General features: G+C 38.2%; 2 protein-coding genes across 5 annotated transcripts in view; one reads left to right on the top strand and one right to left on the bottom strand.

The window, feature by feature from the left end:
• Nucleotides 1-1770: 1770 nt before the first annotated feature.
• vps4b (vacuolar protein sorting 4 homolog B) lies at nt 1771-18370 on the bottom strand. Of its 2 annotated transcripts, XM_061979493.2 has the most exons (13): nt 18182-18370; nt 12406-12517; nt 11951-12051; nt 9647-9758; nt 9425-9575; nt 9276-9334; nt 8799-8918; nt 8565-8721; nt 6128-6276; nt 4662-4743; nt 4368-4587; nt 4148-4288; nt 1771-3000 (listed from the first exon to the last, which is right to left on the bottom strand). In XM_061979493.2, the coding sequence occupies exons 1-13, from the start codon at nt 18200-18202 to the stop codon at nt 2899-2901; spliced, it is 1527 nt and encodes a 508-aa protein (XP_061835477.1). In that variant the 5' UTR covers nt 18203-18370; the 3' UTR covers nt 1771-2898. The 2 variants fall into 2 exon arrangements, with proteins under 2 accessions (XP_061835477.1, XP_061835478.1); XM_061979494.2 differs by lacking the exons at nt 11951-12051; nt 12406-12517; nt 18182-18370 and adding an exon at nt 11492-11714.
• A 408-nt stretch (nt 18371-18778) lies between these two features.
• LOC133618787 (laminin subunit alpha-3-like) overlaps nt 18779-21231 on the top strand; it is a 177980-nt gene continuing 175527 nt past the window's right edge. For 2 of the 3 annotated variants that reach the window (XM_061979497.2, XM_061979496.2), the window contains exon 1: nt 18780-19209. In XM_061979497.2, coding sequence (XP_061835481.1) covers nt 18940-19209 — 270 coding nt within the window. In that variant the 5' untranslated portion in view covers nt 18780-18939. Of the gene's footprint in view, nt 19210-21231 lie in introns of all 3 variants that reach the window. The other variant, XM_061979498.2, reaches the window with a different exon arrangement.

Raw genomic sequence — 21231 nt, 5'->3', positions numbered from 1 at the left:
AATAAGTGTTTGATGAGCATTCCTCAACTTTATCAGTATTTATTGCCACCTTTCCCAACTTCTTTGTCACGTGTTGCTGGCATCAAATTCCAAAGTTAATGATTACTTGCAAAAAAAAAAGTTTATCAGTTTGAACATCAAATATGTTGTCTTTGTAGCATGTTCAACTGAATATGGGTTGAAAATGATTTGCAAATCATTGTATTCCGTTTATATTTACATCTAACACAATTTCCCAACTCATATGGAAATGGAGTTGGGAATATATATATATATATATATATATATATATATATATATATATATATATATATATATATATATAAGAATTAGAAATGTACTTTAAAACGCTTTCTACCTCTAACAACCAAACAGCTGTGAAAACTATATATATATATATATATATATATATTAGGGGTGTGGGAAAAAATCGATTCGAATTCAAATCGCGATTCTCACGTTGTACGGTTCAGTATCGATTCTCATTTTTCAAAAATTCGATTTTTTTTTTTTTAATATATTTTTTTTATTTTGTATTTGAATTTTTTATTTGTATTAATCAATCCAACAAAATAATACAAAGCAATACTATAACAATGCAATCCAATTCCAAAACCAAACCCGACCCAGCAACACTCGACAATAAACAGAGCAATTGAGAGACACAAACACGACACAGAACAATCCAAAAGTAGTGAAACAAAAATTAATATTATCAACAGTATCAATATTAGTAACAATTTCAACATAGCAGTGATTCAAAATCCCTCATTGACATTATCATTAAACATTTATATATACAGTATATAAAAAAAAAAAAGAACAATAGTGTCACAGTGGCTTACACTTAAATCCCATCTCATAAACTTGACAATACACTGTGTCCAATATTTTCACAAAGATAAAATAAGTCATATTTTTGGTTCATTTAATAGTTAAAACAAATTTACATTATTGCAGTTGATAAAACATTGTCCTTTACAATTATAAAAGCCTTTTACAAAAATCTACTACTCTGCTTGCATGTCAGCAGACTGGGGTAGATCCTGCTGAAATCCTATGTATTGAATGAATAGAGAAATGTTTTGAATCGGAAAAATATCGTTTTTGAATCGAGAATCGCGTTGAATGGAAAAAAAATCGATTTATAATTGAATCGTGACCCCAAGAATCGATATTGAATCGAATCGTGGTACACCCAAAGATTCGCAGCCCTTATATACATACATACATACATATATATGTATATATGTATGTATGTATGTATGTATATATATATATATATATATATATATATATATATATATATATATATATATATATATATATATATATATATACATACATACATACATACATACATATATATATATATATATATATATACATACATACATACATACATACATACATACATATATATATATATATATATATATATATATATATATATATATATATATATATATATATATATATATATATATATATATATATACACCGGTGTGTATATATTTATATGTATATATATTGCATTCTTCTTTAGTTGCTTTATTGGCTTTGACTTTACAACCCCCTGGCGCTGTTTTGTACTGTTTCTGTACTTCTTTTAATTATTATTTATTTGATTGTATGTAAATGTTGATTATAAATAAAGGTTTTGAAAATAAATAAAAAACAAAAACTAATTCAATAAAAAATCAAAAAACACTAGAATGAGGGGAAAAAACATAATTTAACACAATACATCTAACACAAATAAAACATGCATTTTTTTAACTTATGTATTTTTTATTTACATTTCAGAAACGAAAACACAGAAGTACAACACGCAAAGTTGACCTCTTAAAGACAAAAACAAAATCAAGTTTGCTAATTGTAAATAATCTTTACAGTGAAAATTTCCCCATCAAAACACAAAGAAAGTTTGCACACTGTAGGAACAAGAGTTGTACATTACTTTTGAGAGCATACATTAACTGTGCAAGTAGAACTGACGTTTTCTAGTTGTAGTGACCATGCGCTTGTCAAAGCACTGAGAGCAAATTGATTAAAAAAATAAACATTGCAGCTTATCCAGAAGGCACAGGATGCATGGTGTCATTTTTAATTGAAGATGCACTAAATAGACACGCCGACTTCAGCTTATTACATCAAAATGCACAACTTTGTATTTGTGTAAGGCTTTTTAGCGGGTAATCACCAGCATTGGTTCCTGTCGATAAAAACATGAAACATATGTTCAGTAGAACGTAATAAAAAGACAAGCAGGGCTGCTGAGTCCTTAAATGTGTTACAAATAATGCTGGTCTGGCACCTTTGGTGATCCCTTCCTAATAGTTTTAACGAACACAATACATTTGTTGTGAGAGGACAAGACAGGAATCTACAGCAGTGGCAGTCTCTAATGTAGCTCTCACCTAGCGTTTTCAAAAAAGTCTTAAATCCCTATAGTATACCTACCACCTTGAGACTATGCACACATATTACAAGAAATTGTATATACTCATGCTGCTTGACTCCCCCAGCCTATGAATGATACGTTCCACAAAATACAGTATATCATATAAAATGCTTGTTGCTATTAATACAAAATAGATCATATGTGACATGTATTGGTATAGTGACAATAACTATAGGTAGCCTTGGTATTTTGCCATCAACAACTTTAGTGCATAAATCCAAAATTCTTCTAAGCTCCGTATAATTTTATGACGCCAACTAAAGAAGTTGTTTTGTGGTAATTAGAGTGGGTGGGTGGGGAGGAGTATGAAAAAGTTGCAGGAACACAAAACTCAAGGCCTGGTGAGTAGTTAAGATGACACACAAAAAAACAAACAGTAAATATAACATTGCAATTATTTTGCTTTGGTTTGGCCCAGTTCAGCATTGATGAAACTAGCCTTCCTGTCCAAAGTCTTCTGTGAATTTTGTCAATTTTCCCAGATCTTGTTCGTTGACAGTTGGCTTGGTGTTGGTCAAAGACCTCAACATGTCCGACTGCAAAGAAAAAAAGAGTTATTACACATTATTTCATCAGCATAAATATTACGGATGTAACAATATCAAAATCTCACGGTACAATATTATCACGGTATTAAGGCCACGGTACGACATTATTGTGGTATATTTCCTCCCTCAAATAAGGACTTAAAAATGTTACAGCGTGTAAAATTAAGTGGCAGCAATGTTTAGGATAAACACACTTACTGTAATTGAACACAAACCTAATGCTCAAATGTTCTAATCATATTTATTACTACAAAACATGTATTTTTAAATGCAAAAAATTGTGTCATAACATCTACAGTTTCAAGCAAATATTAAAAAAAACGTAACCGTTCAGTGTCTTTAAAGTGACAATGTAAACACCCAGTGTAAAACAATACTGTTCACTTTGGTGTCTTTCAACTGTTACTTTGAGAAGCAGTGTCCGTGACAGTGGACATGTTTGAATCCGTTTGGAAAATGCTGTTTCCCAGAAAAGTCAACTAACAATTTAACTTTTAATATAATGTAAATACCTCACAAACTGATGTTTAGCTTTGCAGGCTTCAAATATATTTTCTGGGTGATGGTTTATGTAGTGGCCAGGGTGTTGTACCATGCCTTTCGCCCGAGTGCAGCTGGAGAGGCTCCAGGCCCCTCGCGACATCGAGAGAGACAAGCGGTTGAAAAATGGATGGATGGATTGAGGATTTATCAAGTACTTTTTTAGTTTACTCCTATTTTCCGCGTTGAACATTTTTTTGGTGATTCCCACCGTGCGCTGCAACTTGACTGGCTGGCTGTGTCATCTTGGAAACGCTCAGAACGAAAGTGGTGCGCTTTGCAGAACGCAGACAGGCTTTTGGCAATATAACTCAAATAGTTAGAGACAGATGTTGATGACATTTTTCAGAAAATGTCCAAAAAAAACACTTCCTTTCATCGACTACAAACACTTCACTTCCTGCTTACGATGCGCGTAGGATTCTGGGAGATACAGTTTATTTTCAGACCTGACTAATGCTAAAGCGCCAGAAAAAAACTACACACCGAGTTTTTATTTGATACGGTCACGTATCACAACATTATTGGGAAGACTTCAAAACCGCAATATCTACAATACCGTTACACCCCTAAAAATATGGTTAAAGTTCCTTACCATGCAAACTACAGGTTCCAAAAGCTTTTCTCCAGGCACATCCATCCAAGTCATTTCAATAGCATTGGGGTCTCCCGGTGAACAAGGAGTCAAGAAGTCATGTACAACAATTCTGGGGTCGTCTCTCGAAGGCCCGTTCACCTTGGAACCCAGAATTTGACAATAAATCCTGAGCACATAAAGCCTGGAGCTGTGATGTGAACTGACGAACACAACGTACCTTTTTAAAGTGAGTGGCTGCCTGGACCTTTCTAACTGGCTGCATTAGCGCATCTCTCACAATAATACTAATATCTGCGCCCGAGTAGCCATCTGTTTTCTTGCCCAGTGTGATGAAGTCGGATTCGGCGAGACTGGTGGGGGTGGAACCCAGGTGGAGCTTGAACATGAATGTGCGTGCATGTTCTTCCGGCAGCGGAATGTAGATCCTTTTCTCAAATCTGAGGTAATTGAAAGAGTACAGGTGAAACACGACTGGACAACACTGCAACTTTCACCGAGTAACAGTCAGTACCTTCTTCTGATAGCAGAGTCTAGGGTCCATGGAATGTTTGTCGCACCGAGCACCAGCACGCCTTCATTGTCATTCCCAACACCTAGAAGTAAAACACACAAAAATGATATAGTCACCTGTAAGTGGGACATCACTCTACACTACCATGAATATTGTATTTAACCATAAAGGGCAGTCCATTATGTTGTTTATAAACACACAAAATCTGTATTTTTTCAATTTGAGCAAAAAAACCCAACCCAATTCAAATCACACAACCTGCTCCTAATTGTTTTTAAGGCATGTGCATAATGAACTAAACCATTTGTACCATATAAATAAAACACGCATATCTGCTCTGACATCAGGTGTGGTTGTTAAGTGCAAACCTTGTAAAGTTTGCATCTATTTATAGAGCTGCAGCAGCATTTTTCTTCCCCTGAGATTTAGTGGTCAGATAGGATGTCATTGTTAACATGTTGTGATAATAACTGTTTGAGTTATGGTGCCATCAAACAAATCCTGGAGAAAACAACCTCTTTGGTGGAGGCAAGAAACTGCGTTCTGCACGTCTCGAGCGATTCCAATGTGAGAGAGTCAGCTGGAAAACACCAACATATACTGTACACCCTGGGAAATACGAGCAAACTGAGAAGCTACTTGATAAATCCTAAATCAATTCACCCATTTTTTACCCTAGCCTATACAGCTGCACTCGGGCGGAAGGCCGGGTACACCCTGGACAAGTCGCCACCTCATAAACGGTCACCTAGAAAATATATTTTTTATATTATTAAACAATAACTTGTTAGTTAACGTTTCTTGGAAACAGGATATTCCAAACTGATATAAAATGTCTACTGTACTGATTCTTCTCATAAAGTAAAAGTTGAAAGGCACTAAAGTGAACATGATTGTTTTACACTTGTAACGCTGTTGTTACTTTAAGGACATCAACGGTAAGTTATTCTTTTTAAATGTTTGCTTGAAACAGTAGATGTTACTGCATAATCATTACCACTTATAAATACTTGTTTGTCGTAAAAAATATGATTAGAACATTCAAGCTTTACATTTGTGTTTAACTACAGTAAGTGAGTTTATCCTAAACATTCCTGCCACTTCATTTTACACACTATGGCATCTTTTTTTGACATACCACAATAATGTCATACTGTGGCCTTAATAATGTCATATCATACCGTGAGATTTTGATACCGTTACATCACTAATGTCTTTATAATAGGACCAAAACCTATCATTTGATAATTAATGACAAATGCTTGCAATTTTACCTGCACAACCTTAGGTCCATTTTAGCTAGTCTTGCTTTAACCAACGTTTGGTAATGACGGTAAATGTATGCACACAAAAAATGCACAGACCAATCGCAGTCATTGTAACTCGCCTATGTGTAACGACTCAGTCGATCTAATTGTTTACGCAGAACAGCAGCAATTAAAACAGTCTGCAGCCATCACGTATACCTTGCATCTGCACCAGGAACTCTGTCTTAATACGACGCGCCGCCTCACTCTCGTTCTCACTTCTGGAGCCACACAGGGAGTCGATTTCGTCAATGAAGATGATGGAGGGTCTGTGTTCTCTCGCCAGGGCGAACAGATTCTTGACCAACCTGAAAGGCACAGACAAAGCTTTTATGAACTGATCATACCCCTTTAAAAGGGAACTGCACTTTTTGTTTTGTTTATTTGCCATCGTTCATAATCATTTTGAGAGAAAAGAACATGTCTTTTTGGGGGGGATTTTAAAGATTAAAAAACACTTGGGCGATGCGGCTAATGGGAGTCACCGTTACAGCCTTCAAAGCCCTCTAAAACAACTTCAAAACCCTCTATCAAATGTTTTGTATACACACTGCAAGTATATATCAATAAAATGTAGTAACAGACATTTTCATAACAATGTACAATATTTACTGTATTTTGGTCATTTTAATCCTTGCAGGAACTATTCTTCTGCGCATTTTTTTCATATTCCATAGCAGCCAGGGCCGTAACTAGGATTTGAAAAATACCAAGGTAAAAAATTGGTGGTCCAAGAGGAGCTTTGAAAGGCTGAAAGCACAGGTATCTCAGCACTGTGTAAACAATATTACCTTCAGCAACACAATGAATTTCCAGAATAACAAAAGTTTTAATTGAGGTAGAACTATCACGTGTTATATTATCTAATATATTTGACAATCAGCATGATTTTGTAACGGTCCACTTTTTTATTGATATGCTTCTGAAGTTAAGCGTAATGAACAATTTTAACATCATTACAAATAAAATTATGAACCCTACTATATGTTAAACTATTAGCGGGGAGCAAACCCACAACCTTCTGTTTGGCAACTGGGTATTATCAACGGGCCCTACGAGAGCTACCGGAAGTCTCAATGGGAAATTTGTTACCATATTCTTATCAGTGACAGAGCACGATGTGGCCAGGAGTACGCTTAGGGTAACATTTTATATGAAGCGCCTTGAAATCCTATAATTTACATTTTAATGTGCTTCTTTGCGCAAAGCGCCCCACCCCACGAATTGCGAAGACTTATGCACGGCTAAGTTTAGGGCAGGTGGGCTTGATCTCTGTGAGCAGAACCTGGCTGACATGACAACTGTATTTTCCCGACAGCGTTTCACATCAATTCAATTCATGTGAAACCTACATTAGTTCTGTCAGTACAATTTAATGTTAACATTATGTTGTCAGCACATTTCAGATTGGATGAGGTTTATAGTAAACGTGGACTTCATTGTGTTGTAGCAGATGTTGTGCATGACCAGAGATCGTATATTGTGAGAAGATTATCTACCGCATGGTGATGTACAGGCGCTGTACATTACAGCGCACACAATGTGCTAGACAAAGTCAGTTATATCAACTTATTTTTGTCACTTAAAAAAAAAAATACACAGAACATGACCTCGTGTCGTCATTGGTAGTTACGGCGCACTTCTGACTTTTGGCAACAACTGTGTGTTGCTACTTCCGGAAACAAAGGCGTGTGTGTCTTCTAATCATGGCAGGTTCGGTAACAAACAGCAAAGACGACTATTTTTGGACAAATGAGGATTCACAACCTTATCTTTTTGAATCTGAATATAGGTAGGACAAACTACTGCTTCTGGAAGCCAGCACGAAGTAAGAGTCAGACTTAGGGGCAGACGGATACCTAGAGAGTGAGATGAAAGTGACTCAAAGCTGCAAAATGTAGAATTTGAAGCCATGCCATTTCGACATAAATGGAGTGCTTACCCAAATAAGCTGGACCAAACAGACAACTGTCCATTGAGTGAGTCACACTTTATATTTATTGTGATACACACAGCACGTCATGCGTGTGTCATGACAAACAGCGTACGCTGTCTGTCTAGCAGTGTACAAACAAAACATTAAAAGGTGGGCTAATAGTTTACAGATACTGTAATATAATTGTTAATTTTTTCCGTCAGTACAGATTGGTGTCTTATTGCATTGTGTTGTGCATTACAAACTCAAACGCGTTTCGTGCTGACGTTGAAGTGAGCATATCTCTTGCCCTAGTTAGCTTTTACGGCTGATACCGTAGCACGCCAATGTGTTACTACGCTAGAAAAACAGTTCCTCTGGGTTTGCTCTTACAATAACTGTCACTACAGTTTGGTTATTATACAGGTTACGGAACGTAAAAGTATTGTTGACAGTTTTTGAATGCATTTTTAAAGAGATTTAGAGGTAGAATTGATTGCTCCCATTAGCGGCACTGCCAACCACCAACAGTTAACCGATTTTCACGTTAGAACGTTAAAAAAACCCAACTTTTGTCTTCTTGTCTTTCATAATGATTGTGAATGATAAAGGGGAAGTGCACTTCCCCTTTAAGTACTGTATGCAGCAGCCTAAATCATATGCTAGTAAAATGGAACTCACTTTTCACTCTCTCCCAACCATTTGGACACGAGATCAGACGAAGAGACTGACAGGAAGGTTGAATTGTTTGCCTCTGTAGCGACAGCTTTAGCCAAGTAAGACTTTCCTGTCCCCGGAGGTCCAAAGAGCAGGATCCCTCTCCATGGAGTTCTCTTTCCTGTCAATTAACCAAAACGATAATTTGATCTTAACAATTGACCAAGTAGTGACTTTTAGTTCCGCGACACGGTGTACCTGTAAATAGGTGAGGGAATTTGATTGGAAGGATCACAGCTTCTTTCAGGGCCTCCTTGGCTCCCTCTAACCCAGCAACATCATCCCACTTGATGTTTGGTTTCTCCATAACAATGGCACCTGAAAAAAAAAACAGATTACTACATCACTGACATCCGTGATCAATACATACACTCACCCGAGAATGGACAACATTGGGCACAGCATCAAAATATGAGATTTCCCACTAAATGGAATGTAATAGATTGTATACAAGTGCAATAACAGTGTATCATAACCCAGTGCAGCATTATAAGTCATTTGAGTCACTATTGTTATACAAGGTGGTAGTTAACTGTTGCATATATTATATTACAGATTTTTACAGGATCAAAAATGGGCATGCTTATCTTTGTTAATGTAGGATTTTTTGTTACTGCATCCCTATGAGCTAACTTATTCAGATGCCGGTATTCTTCGAACAGGTGAATCACAAACCTGACAGTTGATTCTGCATTTTCTTTTTCTCTGAGTCATCACCGTCGTCACTTTCATTCCTAAACAGCGCAAACAGAATTAAAGAGACTGGGGAACTTTATGCACGAGCAGACAGGAGCAGTACGTCACTACCCCGCCCTTAAACGCACCCTTTGTCATCAGATTGAGACTCTTTGACAGGCTTAGCAGGAGGAGCCTTCTCCTTCTTCTTGAGATACTCTTTCAGCTTCTCTGCCCTATCCAAATACTCTGCACATTTGGCTCGGATGCTTTGTTTGGCCTTGTCACCTTGGGCTTCGTCTGTATTGGGAATCAACTCAGAAGTTACTTTCATTTTCGGAGATAAATAAGCGTGAAATTGTGGGACTTACATTTGACGACATGGAGGAAGTACTGTACGGCAGCCTGGTACATTCGCAGAGCCTCCTCATAGTTCTGCGCTTTATCCTCTTGAGCTGCTTTGCTGGCAAGATCGATAGCTTTCTAAAGTCACAAATCATAGAAAAACATGTGAGATAAAGCTGTATACAGTCGCGATCAAAAGTTGTAAAGAACTTGTAAAGAACATAATGTCATGGCTGTCTTGAGTTTCCAATACTTTCTACAACTCTTATTTTTTTTGTGATAGTGATTGAAGCACATACTAGTTGGTCATAAAAAACATTCATGAAGTTAGGTTCTTTTATTTATTTATTGTGGGGCTTCTGAAAATGTGACCAAATCTGCTGGGTCAAAAGTATACATACAGCAATGTTAATATTTGGTTACATGTCCCTTGGCAAGTTTCACTGCAATAAGGCACTTTTGGTAGCCATCCACAAGCTTCTGGCAAGCTTCTGGTAGAATTTTTGACCACTCCTCTTGACAAAATTGGTGCAGTTCAGCTAAATTTGTTGGTTTTCTGACGTGGACTTGTTTCTTCAGCATTGTCCACACGTTTAAGTCAGGACTTTGGGAAGACCATTCTAAAACCTTAATTCTAGCTTGATTTAGCCATTCCTTTACCACTTTTGACATGTGTTTGGGGTCAATTTCCTGTTGGAACACCCAACTGCGCCCAAGACCCAACCTCCGGGCTGATGATTGTCCTGAAGATTTTGGAGGTAAAGCACTAGATCCATTGGCAGCAAAACAGGCCCAGAGCATAATACTACCACCACCATGCTTGACGGTAGGGTGGTGTTCCTGGGATTAAAGGCCTCACCTTTTCTCCTACAAACATATTGCTGGGTATTGTGACCAAACAGCTCAATTTTGTTTCATCTGACCACAGAACTTTCCTCCAGAAGGTCTTATCTTTGTCCATGTGATGTCAGATGAAACAAAAATTTAGCTGTTTGGCCACAATACCCAGCAAACTTCATGAATGTTTTTGTGACCAACAAGTATGTGCTCCAATCACTCCATCACAAAAAAATAAGAGTTGTAGAAAGTATTGGAAACTCAAAACAGCCATGACATTATGTTCTTTAAAAATGTATGTAAACTTTTGATCGCGACTGTGAGACGTTCATGGTCTATTATACTTTTAAAGTTGTACAATTCTAATACTAACAGCAAACTAATGTTATAAGCAATGTTATTTTAAAGTAAGTTAAACACAATTTGTTTTATTAGTGTCCTATAATATGCATAGCGCTGTGTGACGACACCAATGTAGGAGTGCCTCAGCACCTGACATGTAATGCACTTTCCACTTCCTATTGACTACCTTTGGTTCAAAGCTTTAATATCGTATTTCTATGTAAACAAATATTTTTAGGGCATATAGTTAATACCACAGTTTTTAGTTCCTATGTATTGTTTGGTGGCATTAGCAGCAACCGGCCGAACAACATGCTACTAGTCTAGTATCATTAGCCGTTGTCAACAAAAGCCCATGCTAATAGAACACACAGGTGGGTAAAACAGTAAAATATTGGTCTTTGGCCTTTATGTAAGACAAAAACAGATGTTTTTTGAATATATTTAGGGTGTCAAAAGGTCACTTTCTAAACTGCTGTCCAAGTTAGCTACGGCTAAGCGAGCTAAGGCGGCTAATTAGCAGCTAACGTAACGTTCCTTATTTCGATAGTAGCCCAAGTATTTGCCTGATTTAAATAACTGTAACTAACCCAAACACACTTTAAGATTCGGTCAGAGTTGTGAAATGACACAGTTGTGTTTGTATTAGTCCTCAAATGTTGAAACAGCTTCGGGGTCGGTCCTCCACTTACCTGTAAATTATTGTTGGCGGCCATGAGGGCTGATCGAATGTCCGCTCTCCCCCAAAAACGATAAAATACCTTTACAAACTGCCTTTTAAAAACACGAAGACGTCAAACTGAGTCGTCAACATGTAAATCGAGTTGTTCCGTGACTTGTTTTCGTTCCTGTAGTCGACTTCTTTCGAGGAGGCAACTTCCGCATTGAAAAGCGTCTCCTTGCGCGCAGGGAATGTGATGACGTCACCACGTAGGCCCTCTTCAGCGTACGTCACTGGACCTGTTTTTTAAAACTGCTACTACCAGTTACCTACATCTATGGCTACTAAACTCTTATGTTATGTCGCTTCTTATGTTTTTGGCTTGCAAATGATATTTTTTACAGTGTTGTGTGATATTTTAACTTTTAAATCCACACAGAAGAAGACTTTATATGTCCACATTTGCACAAGAACCATAATTCTACACAACCTGTTTATACGCTAGGTACTCCTGTAGTTCTTCTGTTCGGTCCAGGTACTCCTTACATTTTTCTCTGATTTTCTGATTGCCATCTTTACCCTGCGGCTCACCTAAAGAGAAAGGAAGGACATTGCACTCATTGGAATTCAACTATGTCATCAATTTTTCTTGGTCTGTTTGACCTCCGATTCGGTCATATATCAAAGCAATTTTTCCATAGGAAACAATCAAATCAAATTATTCAGTTCCAGAGTCAAACTGTCGCCATCATCAAACCTTTATGAAGTTAACTTGCATTTTTAAAGTAGCGTTGTAATATTTTTAACTGTCAACATGTAAAAATGTATTGATGTGTTAGACTTAGACATATATTGTGTTGAGCAGCCAGGACGGAGACACATGTGCGACAGAGACACAATTTATTAGACAATATTAGAGATGGACACCCATGCGTAGTGACTCACGATGTAAAATGTGTAAAAAGTACTTGACGGCGTGTTTGTAGCAGCGAATGGCCTCCTCGTAGTTGCCCACCTCGTCCTCCTGTGCGGCCTTTTGTGCCACTGCTATAGCTTTCTGAAACAGGACAATCAAGTTTGCATGACAGAATGATAAAAACAAGACCTCATATGATGCAATGAACAGTAAACCAAACTGATAAAACATTGCATTAGAGGCTCTCATATTGAAATCCATCTATTATAAGCATATTAACTAATATACAGTAAACAGCTAACTTATTTGGACCAAACCAATCCACTTTATTTATATAACACAATTTAAAAAACAATTAACGTGCTGCACTGTAGTTAAAAAAACACATTTAAAAGCAGGCTAAAACTAAGGACAGTCAAGTGTAAGAAACGTTTAACTCAAAAGAATTAATACATAACATGCAGAAAATAAAATAAATTAGACTGAGATCACACAACTCTCATGCTGGTTTAAAAGGCAAGGAGTAAAATTTAAGACATGACCAGTTACTGTATACGTGGCTAATCGTCATAAAAATTGTTGTAATTGCATATAGTGCTGTCCAATTATATTTTTGCAAATCAGATTAATTACACTTTTAAATTAGGATTAATCATGATTAATCACAGGTTATTACTTGCTTGCTTGATTTAAAACTAATTTAAGAAATACCCCAAAATTTAAGCACAAATGCAATTATAGTCCGTATTTTCCAGGCTATAAGGCGCACTTAAAAATCTTTTTTTTTTTTTTCTCAAAACACGACAGTGCGCTTTACAACCCGTTGCTCCTTATGTACGGATTCATTCTGGTTTTGCTTACCGACCTTGAAGCAATTTTATTTTGTACATGGTGTAATGATAAGTGTGGCCAGTAGATGGCATAAAAGACACGTGTAGACTGCAATATGATGGCAATATTAGTAATCAACACCAACATTTTATATGTTCCATTGAAAATAGAGCACATTACACACAGCGCTCAAAACCTATTAAAATGTTTTAGTACGACTTTGGTAAGCTATGAAGCCGCACCGCTTGATGGATTGTACTGTGCTTCAACATACAAGTATTATTATGTGTGTGTATAAGGTAAGACATATTATCTGGCGTTTTGTTTTGCAATATTATGCAAAAGCAACTTTTCTTACCTTTTGGTACCTGCTGATCTGTATTTGGGATCTGCATAAATCCTGAAAAATTGCGCGCATTCGCCTTTGTAGTCTGTACCGACGACGTTGTCGATAAGCTTCTTCTTTTTCTCTTATCTTCTTGTTATGGGACATTCATCCTCCGCATTTCTAATATAAAGTAGTGTAAAGTTCCTACTTATATCTGTCAGTGAACTCGCCATGAAAGCGTTAAAACGTACCGGTGTAGTGAGTTTACATTATTCACCCAAGGAACTTTAGTTATTAGAGAGTTCCGGACGGATGGTTTTTCATGGGACACATTTCCGGCATTGTGGTTGTTTCCGGATGAGGAGATGGTGCTCTGTTATTGATTTAAGTAATGTCTGAATGTCATTAAAACAGTTAGCTCCATCTTTTGACACTTCTTCCACAGCCGTCCTTGCACGCTACACCGCTACAACAAAGATGACGGGGAGAAGACGCTGCCAAAGGTGAGCGACGTAAAATAAGACTGCCCACAAAACGGCGCATCCGGAAGCGACTGTCAGAAAGCGGTTTGAAGATGATCTGTAAAACATAATCTATGCAACATTTTGACCAAAGAGCCACCATTACATGTTATGTAGACCACAAGGAAGTGTTTACATTTAAAATAATAATGATATGACTCCTTTAATGTGCGCTATAACCTGGTGCGCCTTATATATGAAAAAAGATCGAAAATAGACCATTCAACGGCAGTGCGCCTTATAATCCGGTGCGCCCTATGGTCTGGAAAATACGGTACATTGCCAAAATGTCATCCAGGAACATGTTTTAAATGTTTTACTTGAATGCACGTCATGTATTTGCTCCTTTTTTCTTCGTGAGGATCATCAATAATTCTTCATCTAAACGGGAATATATCAATATCCTAACAGTCGGTATCCCAGTGAAAGCAGATATTGTATAGTAAGTGATGTTTATTATGTTTGTTGGCTCTCATGATGTCTGCAGTGAGTAGTAATCAGTGAATTTGTCAAAAGAAAAAGTGGATGGTGTGATTCGATGGGAAATTAATGCACTGTCGTCTGCTTAAAATGAGCAAAATGCGTAAATATTACATGTACATGGATGTGCCTGTTACTACATTTCATACTGTATTTACTTGTAGTATATAACACTTTTATGGAAGTGTTTGGAGGTTTTTTAAGTGTTTTATTGGTAGAATAGAGCGACTGCCAAGGGCTCCATTGTAAGCAGACTTTTGCTCTGCTTTTTTTCCATATGAGTTGGGAAATTGTGTTAGATGAAAATATAAACGGAATACAATGATTTGCAAATCATTTTCAACCCATATTCAATTGAATGCACTACAAAGACAAGATATTTGATGTTCAAACTCATAAACTTTTTTTTTTTTGCAAATAATAATTAACTTAGAATTTCATGGCTGCAACACATGCCAAAGTAGTTGGGAAAGGGCATGTTCACCACTGTGTTACATGGCCTTTCCTTTTAACAACACTCAGTAAACGTTTGGGAACTGAGGAGACACATTTTTTAAGCTTCTCAGGTGGATTTCTCTGTGATGAGGTGGCGACTTGTCCAGGGTGTACCCCGCCTTCCGCCCGATTGTAGCTGAGATAGGCTCCAGCGCCCCCGTGACCCCAAAGGGAATAAGTGGTAGAAAATGGATGGATGGAAGGTGGAAATATTTCCCATTCTTGCTTGATGAACAGCTTAAGTTGTTCAACAGTCCGGGGGTCTCCGTTGTGGTATTTTAGGCTTCATAATGCGCCACACATTTTCAATGGGAGACAGGTCTGGACTACAGCCAGGCCAGTCTAGTACCCGCACTCTTTTACTATGAAGCCACGTTGATGTAACACGTGGCTTGGCTTGCTGAAATAAGCAGGGGCGTCCATGGTAACATTGCTTGGATGGCAACATATGTTGCTCCAAAAGCTGTATGTACCTTTCAGCATTAATGACACCTTCACAGATGTGTAAGTTACCCATGTCTTGGGCACTAATACACCCCCATACCATCACATATGCTGGCTTTTCAACTTTGCGCCTATAACAATCCGGATGGTTCTTTTCCTCTTTGGTCCTGAAGACACGACATCCACAGTTTCCAAAAACAATTTGAAATGTGGACTCGTCAGACCACAGAACACTTTTCCACTTTGTATCAGTCCATCTTAGATGAGCTCAGGTCCAGCGAAGCCGACGGCGTTTCTGGGTGTTGTTCATGAAGGCTTAGCTGCTTACGTGCAGTGATTTCTCCAGATTCTCTGAACCCTTTGATGATATTACGGACCGTAGATGGTGAAATCCCTAAATTCCTTGCAATAGCTGCTTGAGAAAGGTTTTTCTTAAACTGTTCAACAATTTGCTCACGCATTTGTTGACAAAGTGGTGACCCTCGCCCCATCCGTGTTTGTGAATGACTGAGCATTTCATGGAATCTACTTTTATACCCAATCATGGCACCCACCTGTTCCCAATTTGCCTGTTCACCTGTGGGATGTTCCAAATAAGTGTTTGACGGGCATTCCTCAACTTTATCAGTATTTATTGCCACCTTTCCCAACTTCTTTGTCACGTGTTGCTGGCATCAAATTCTAAAGTTAATGATTATTTGCAAAAAAAAAAAGTTTATCAGTTTGAAAATCAAATATGTTGTCTTTGTAGCATATTCAACTGAATATGGGTTGAAAATGATTTGCAAATCATTGTATTCCGTTTATATTTACATCCATCCATCCATCCATTTTCTACCGCTTATTCCCTTCGGGGCCGCGGGGGGTATATTTACATCTGATTTAAATGTAATTTAGATATTGGGTTTCACAATGTAAAGGGCTTTGAGTCACTTGAGAAAAAGCGCTATATAAATGTAATTCACACACTTCACATCTAACACAATTTCCCAACTCATATGGAAACAAGGTTTGTACAAGTTAAAATGCATTGAAAAAGAAAACATATACAGTACAGGCCAAAGGTTTGGACACACCTTCTCATTCAATGCGTTTTCTTTATTTTCATGACTATTTACATTGTAGATTGTCAATGAATGCATCAAAACTATAAATGAACACATGTGGAGTTATGTACTTAACGAAAAAGGTGAAATAACTGAAAACATGTTTTATATTCTAGTTTCTTCAAAATAGCCACCCTTTGTTCTGATTACTGTTTTGCACACTCTTGGCATTCCCTCGATGAGCTTCAAGAGGTAGTCACCTGAAAGGGTTTGCACTTCACAGGTGTCATAGTTTTGATGTCTTCAGTGACAATCTACAATGTAAATAGTCATGAAAATAAAAAAACACATTAAAATGAGTGGGCAGCACGGTGTAAGAGGGGTTAGTGCGTCTGTCTCACAATACGAAGGTCCTGAGTTAAATACAGGGCTCGGGATCTTTCTGTGTGGAGTTTGCATGTTCTCCCTGTGACTGTGTGACTGCTACCATGAATTGATTTACGTGGACCCCGACTTAAACAAGTTGAAGAACTTATTCGGGTGTTACCATTTAGTGGTCAATTGTACGGAATATGTACTGAACTGTGCAATCTACTAATAAAAGTTTTAATCAATCAAAAAAGCGTGGGTTCTCTCCGGGTACTCCGGCTTCCTCCCACCTCCAAAAAATGCACCTAGTGATAGGTTGATTGGCAACACTAAAAAAAATTGGCCCTCAAGTGTGAATGTGAGTGTGAATGTTGTCTGTCTATCTGTGTTGGCCCTGCGATGAGGTGGCGACTTGTCCAGGGTGTACCCCGCCTTCCGCCCAAATGCAGCTGAGATAGGCTCCAAAGACCCCCCGCGACCCAGAAAGGGACAAGCGGTAGAAAATGGATGGATGGACATTAAAATGAGAAGGTATGTCCAAACTTTTGGCCTGTACTGTATATGTGCAGTTAGTTCCCCTTTAAAATGTCAATACAAGGATCTGCCGATGTCTTTAGCGTGGTCCAAGTTCCTCTCTGCAACTGGAACACGTCTGTGTTTTTAGGAATTTGCTGCTAAAAAACTTGTCTCCCAAGTTCGGAACTGAACTCAGGGGCCTGTATGGTGTCAGGATTTGGTCCCTGCGTTCCCAGTTAAATAGCCCTGCAGTACGCAAACACTGTTTGCACCAACTTTTTGCCCTGTCTTTGAAATAAATACACATTAACATATGCATGTCTTTATGTAGGACCAAAACCTATCATTTGATTATAATTGACAAACGCTTGCAATAACACAATATTTACCAGTGTTGTGTTCAGCAGCCATAACAACAATGACATTAAACTATGCAGTCATTTAAAAACAAACAACTTCACCCTTATTAACAGAGCATAAACAAAACCACTGCTGCCAACAGCTTGTTTAAATGAAAGAATGGCGATTTGTTCAATGGTTATTAGTGAAGGCGTGAGAACGTACAAGTTAACATGGATTCTATCATCAATCAATCAATCAATGTTTATTTATATATATAATGATTCAAACGTGGACTTCTTGATCTTTAACACAACCTAGTTGATCATTTGTATAAATATAACAAGTAACCATGGATGATACTTATTTTGAATGTTTCCAGGAAGACATATAAGAAAAAAAAAGTTCCATCCATGTACTAAAGACTTCTCCATACCTGTAGATTGGTGGGCTCCATGTTGGAGTCCAGTGGGACCCGAGAGACAGCAAATCCAAACCCTGATTGTCCCCACTGTCACACAGCGAGACGCAAGTTCCTGGTTGGAGCGTGACACGAAAAAGTCCCAGACTGGAACACATGCCAGTGAATGAGTCATCGTGTTTTCCTCCACAAGAAACACATGAACGCAACATTTTTATAGGTTCTTGTTATTTATTCATGTCACAAAACGCAGCACTCAACCAAAGTAAAATCGAGCAAGTCGAGTTCTCGTTTCAAAAGTGACATTTAAAACCGAAAACTTCAGTTACGCCCCTTGACCAAACAAAATCCGCGCGTTGCACAAGTTTACCAGCAGATGTCGCCAAATATTTAGTTTACACTATTAAGTCGTGGTCCTCCTTTCTAAGATCACACTTTATTTAGGTCTTAAAATGCCCAAATAATTTGCAATCGTGTTTTGTGCTAATGATTTTCAAAGAAATGAAATAGAACGAAAGCTGATTTAATCAGAAGAGTGTATGCAAATCTTGATTGGAGACCTTTGCGCCAGCTCCCAAGCAGCCAGTCAGAAGTCGACACCTGAGAGTGTCAGCAGCAAGAGAGAAACCTCTTTGCACTTTTGACTTCAAGTCAAATTGAAAAACTGGACTTGAGGGCAAAGTATTCTATCGCGCAAAAAATGGCGCAGCTCACCGCCTGCATGACGCGTCGCGTCTTCCCATGACCAAGACCCGCACCCAGGGAGCCTATTAATGTGGATCATGGAGAGAAGCCTGACCGGAGCTCATCTCCTCATCGCTGTCTATGTATCCGTTATTCCCTCCAGGTGCACGAATGGGCAGGAGTCCACGGACGGGCTGAGCAGTTTTAGTATGAGTCCACCTTACTTCAACCTGGCGCTTGGATCCAGGATCTCTGCGACAGCCACCTGCGGGAAGGATGAATTCGGAACGCCGAGGTCTGATTTGTACTGTAAACTTGTTGGAGGAGCCACCGCTGGAGTTCTCACTCACAATATACAAGTAAGGTGATGCGTTCATACACCATGCGTAAAATCAGCACCATTTATATGCAATATACCAGGGGTCGGCAACCCAAAACGTTGAAAGAGCCATATTGGACCAAAAATACAAAAAACAAATCTGTCTGGAGCCGCAAAAAATGAAAAGCCTCATATAAGTCTTATAATGAAGGCAACACATGACATAAGCGTCTATATTAGCTATAATAGCCTTCTATCAAAATGACTATGTGTCGCAGGCTGAAGCTATTCTTTGTTGACAGAAATGTTGAAATTTAATATTCATTCTACACATTTTTACAACATTAGAAACCATTAGTAAATCAGAGGCGACTTAGAAGGTGAGATAACTCCTGGAAATGACTGGCTTTTAGACTAAACTATACTTCCTTTTTATTGTCAATCAAATTTGAACTTTACAGCACAGATAAGAACGAAATTTCGTTGCATTAGCTGGTTGTAGTGCAGGATAAAAGAGCAATAAGGTGCAGATATAAATAAATAGATTACCGTACAGATAAATATATTGCACTTTTGCATATGCATCCACGTTTATGGATGTATGTTATATTGTCTTTATAGTCCAGCGAGTTAATCCATTTTTGGGGGGAATTGAGGGGATTATTTTGATGCATTCAAGAGTCTTATGTCCTGAGGGAAGAAGCTGTTACAGAACCTGGAGGTTCTGCTACAGAGGCTGCAGAACCTTTTTCTAGAGTCCAGCAGTGAAAACAGTCCTTGGTGGGGGTGGGAGCAGTCTCTACAGATTTTCTGAGCCCTGGTCAGGCAGCGGCTTTTTGCGATTTCCTTGATAGGAGGAAGAGGAGTCCTGATGATCTTTTCCGCCGTCCTCACCACTCTCTGCAGAGACTTCCAGTCTGAGGCACTGAAGGCTCCAGTCCAGACAGAGATGCTGTTGGTCAGTAGGCTCTCTATAGTGCCTCTGAAGAAAGTGGTGAGAATGGGGGGAGGGAGCTGTGCTCTTTTCATCCGACCATGGCCAAAGGTATAGATGTGTGTGTCCAAGTTAAGGCTGTCATCTTTTAATATATTTATTACAATCTTTGGCAAGCTAGGTAATGTTTGCTGTGGTCTGGAACAACATGGCGTACAAACAACCATCTGAAATGCAGCCAATATTACATACAGATAATATGTCATGACACATGCAAAACTAAATTATATACAAAGAGGATAAAAGTAAAGAATATTAGATGAGCGCAAATATACCTACAAATGGGACATGATGCAATATGTAGATACAGCTAGCCTTAATAGCATGTTAGCATTGATTAACTTGTGCATTCAAGCACAGCATGAAACTTTTGGTGGACAAAATGAGACAAAGGAGTGGAAGATTTTACATGTTAACAAAATATTGCTTCACAGTCCACACTATGGTGAGTTCAAGAACCGCCAAAATTAGGACAAAACGATGTTCACAAAATACTCTCATCAGTGAAGCATACACACAAACATATTAAACAGTGGGCTTTCTAACAATTGGGAAGGTGTGTGTCATGTTTGTCCTCAAACAAAAAACATACTGAAACAAAAAACATCTTTTCCCCATCTTTTTCCATTTTCAATACCTTTTTAAAAATGCTCCAGGGAGCCACTTGTTTGGCACTAAAAAGCCGCATGCGGCTCGAGAGCCGTGGGTTGCTGACTCCCGCATTATACCTTCACCGTTTGTGGTGCTAAAGTACTCTTTTGGGAAACTACTTTTATACAATCAGTTTGTAACTGCCAGAAATCCTTAAGTTCACTCCATTGTTGGTGAAGGAAATAGCCTTCAGCTCTTGTGGACCATGGAGGGCTCTACATCACTTTATGAACAATACCAGTCCCACAATGAAACACACACGTCTCGTTACATAATGCCAACTTTTTAACAACAGCAGGGGTCCATTTCTGACCCTCTGGGGACAAACTAGACCCCACATATTTTGGTTGCATTGTGTCATAAAGACATAATTGCGAGATATACAAAAGACCACAGATACAGTATTTCACCCCTCAC

Source organism: Nerophis lumbriciformis, linkage group LG19 (genome assembly GCF_033978685.3).
Source record: "Nerophis lumbriciformis linkage group LG19, RoL_Nlum_v2.1, whole genome shotgun sequence".
Lineage (NCBI taxonomy): Eukaryota > Metazoa > Chordata > Actinopteri > Syngnathiformes > Syngnathidae > Nerophis > Nerophis lumbriciformis.
Note: the sequence above shows the minus strand (reverse complement) of the source record. Positions and strands in the feature narration are given on the sequence as shown.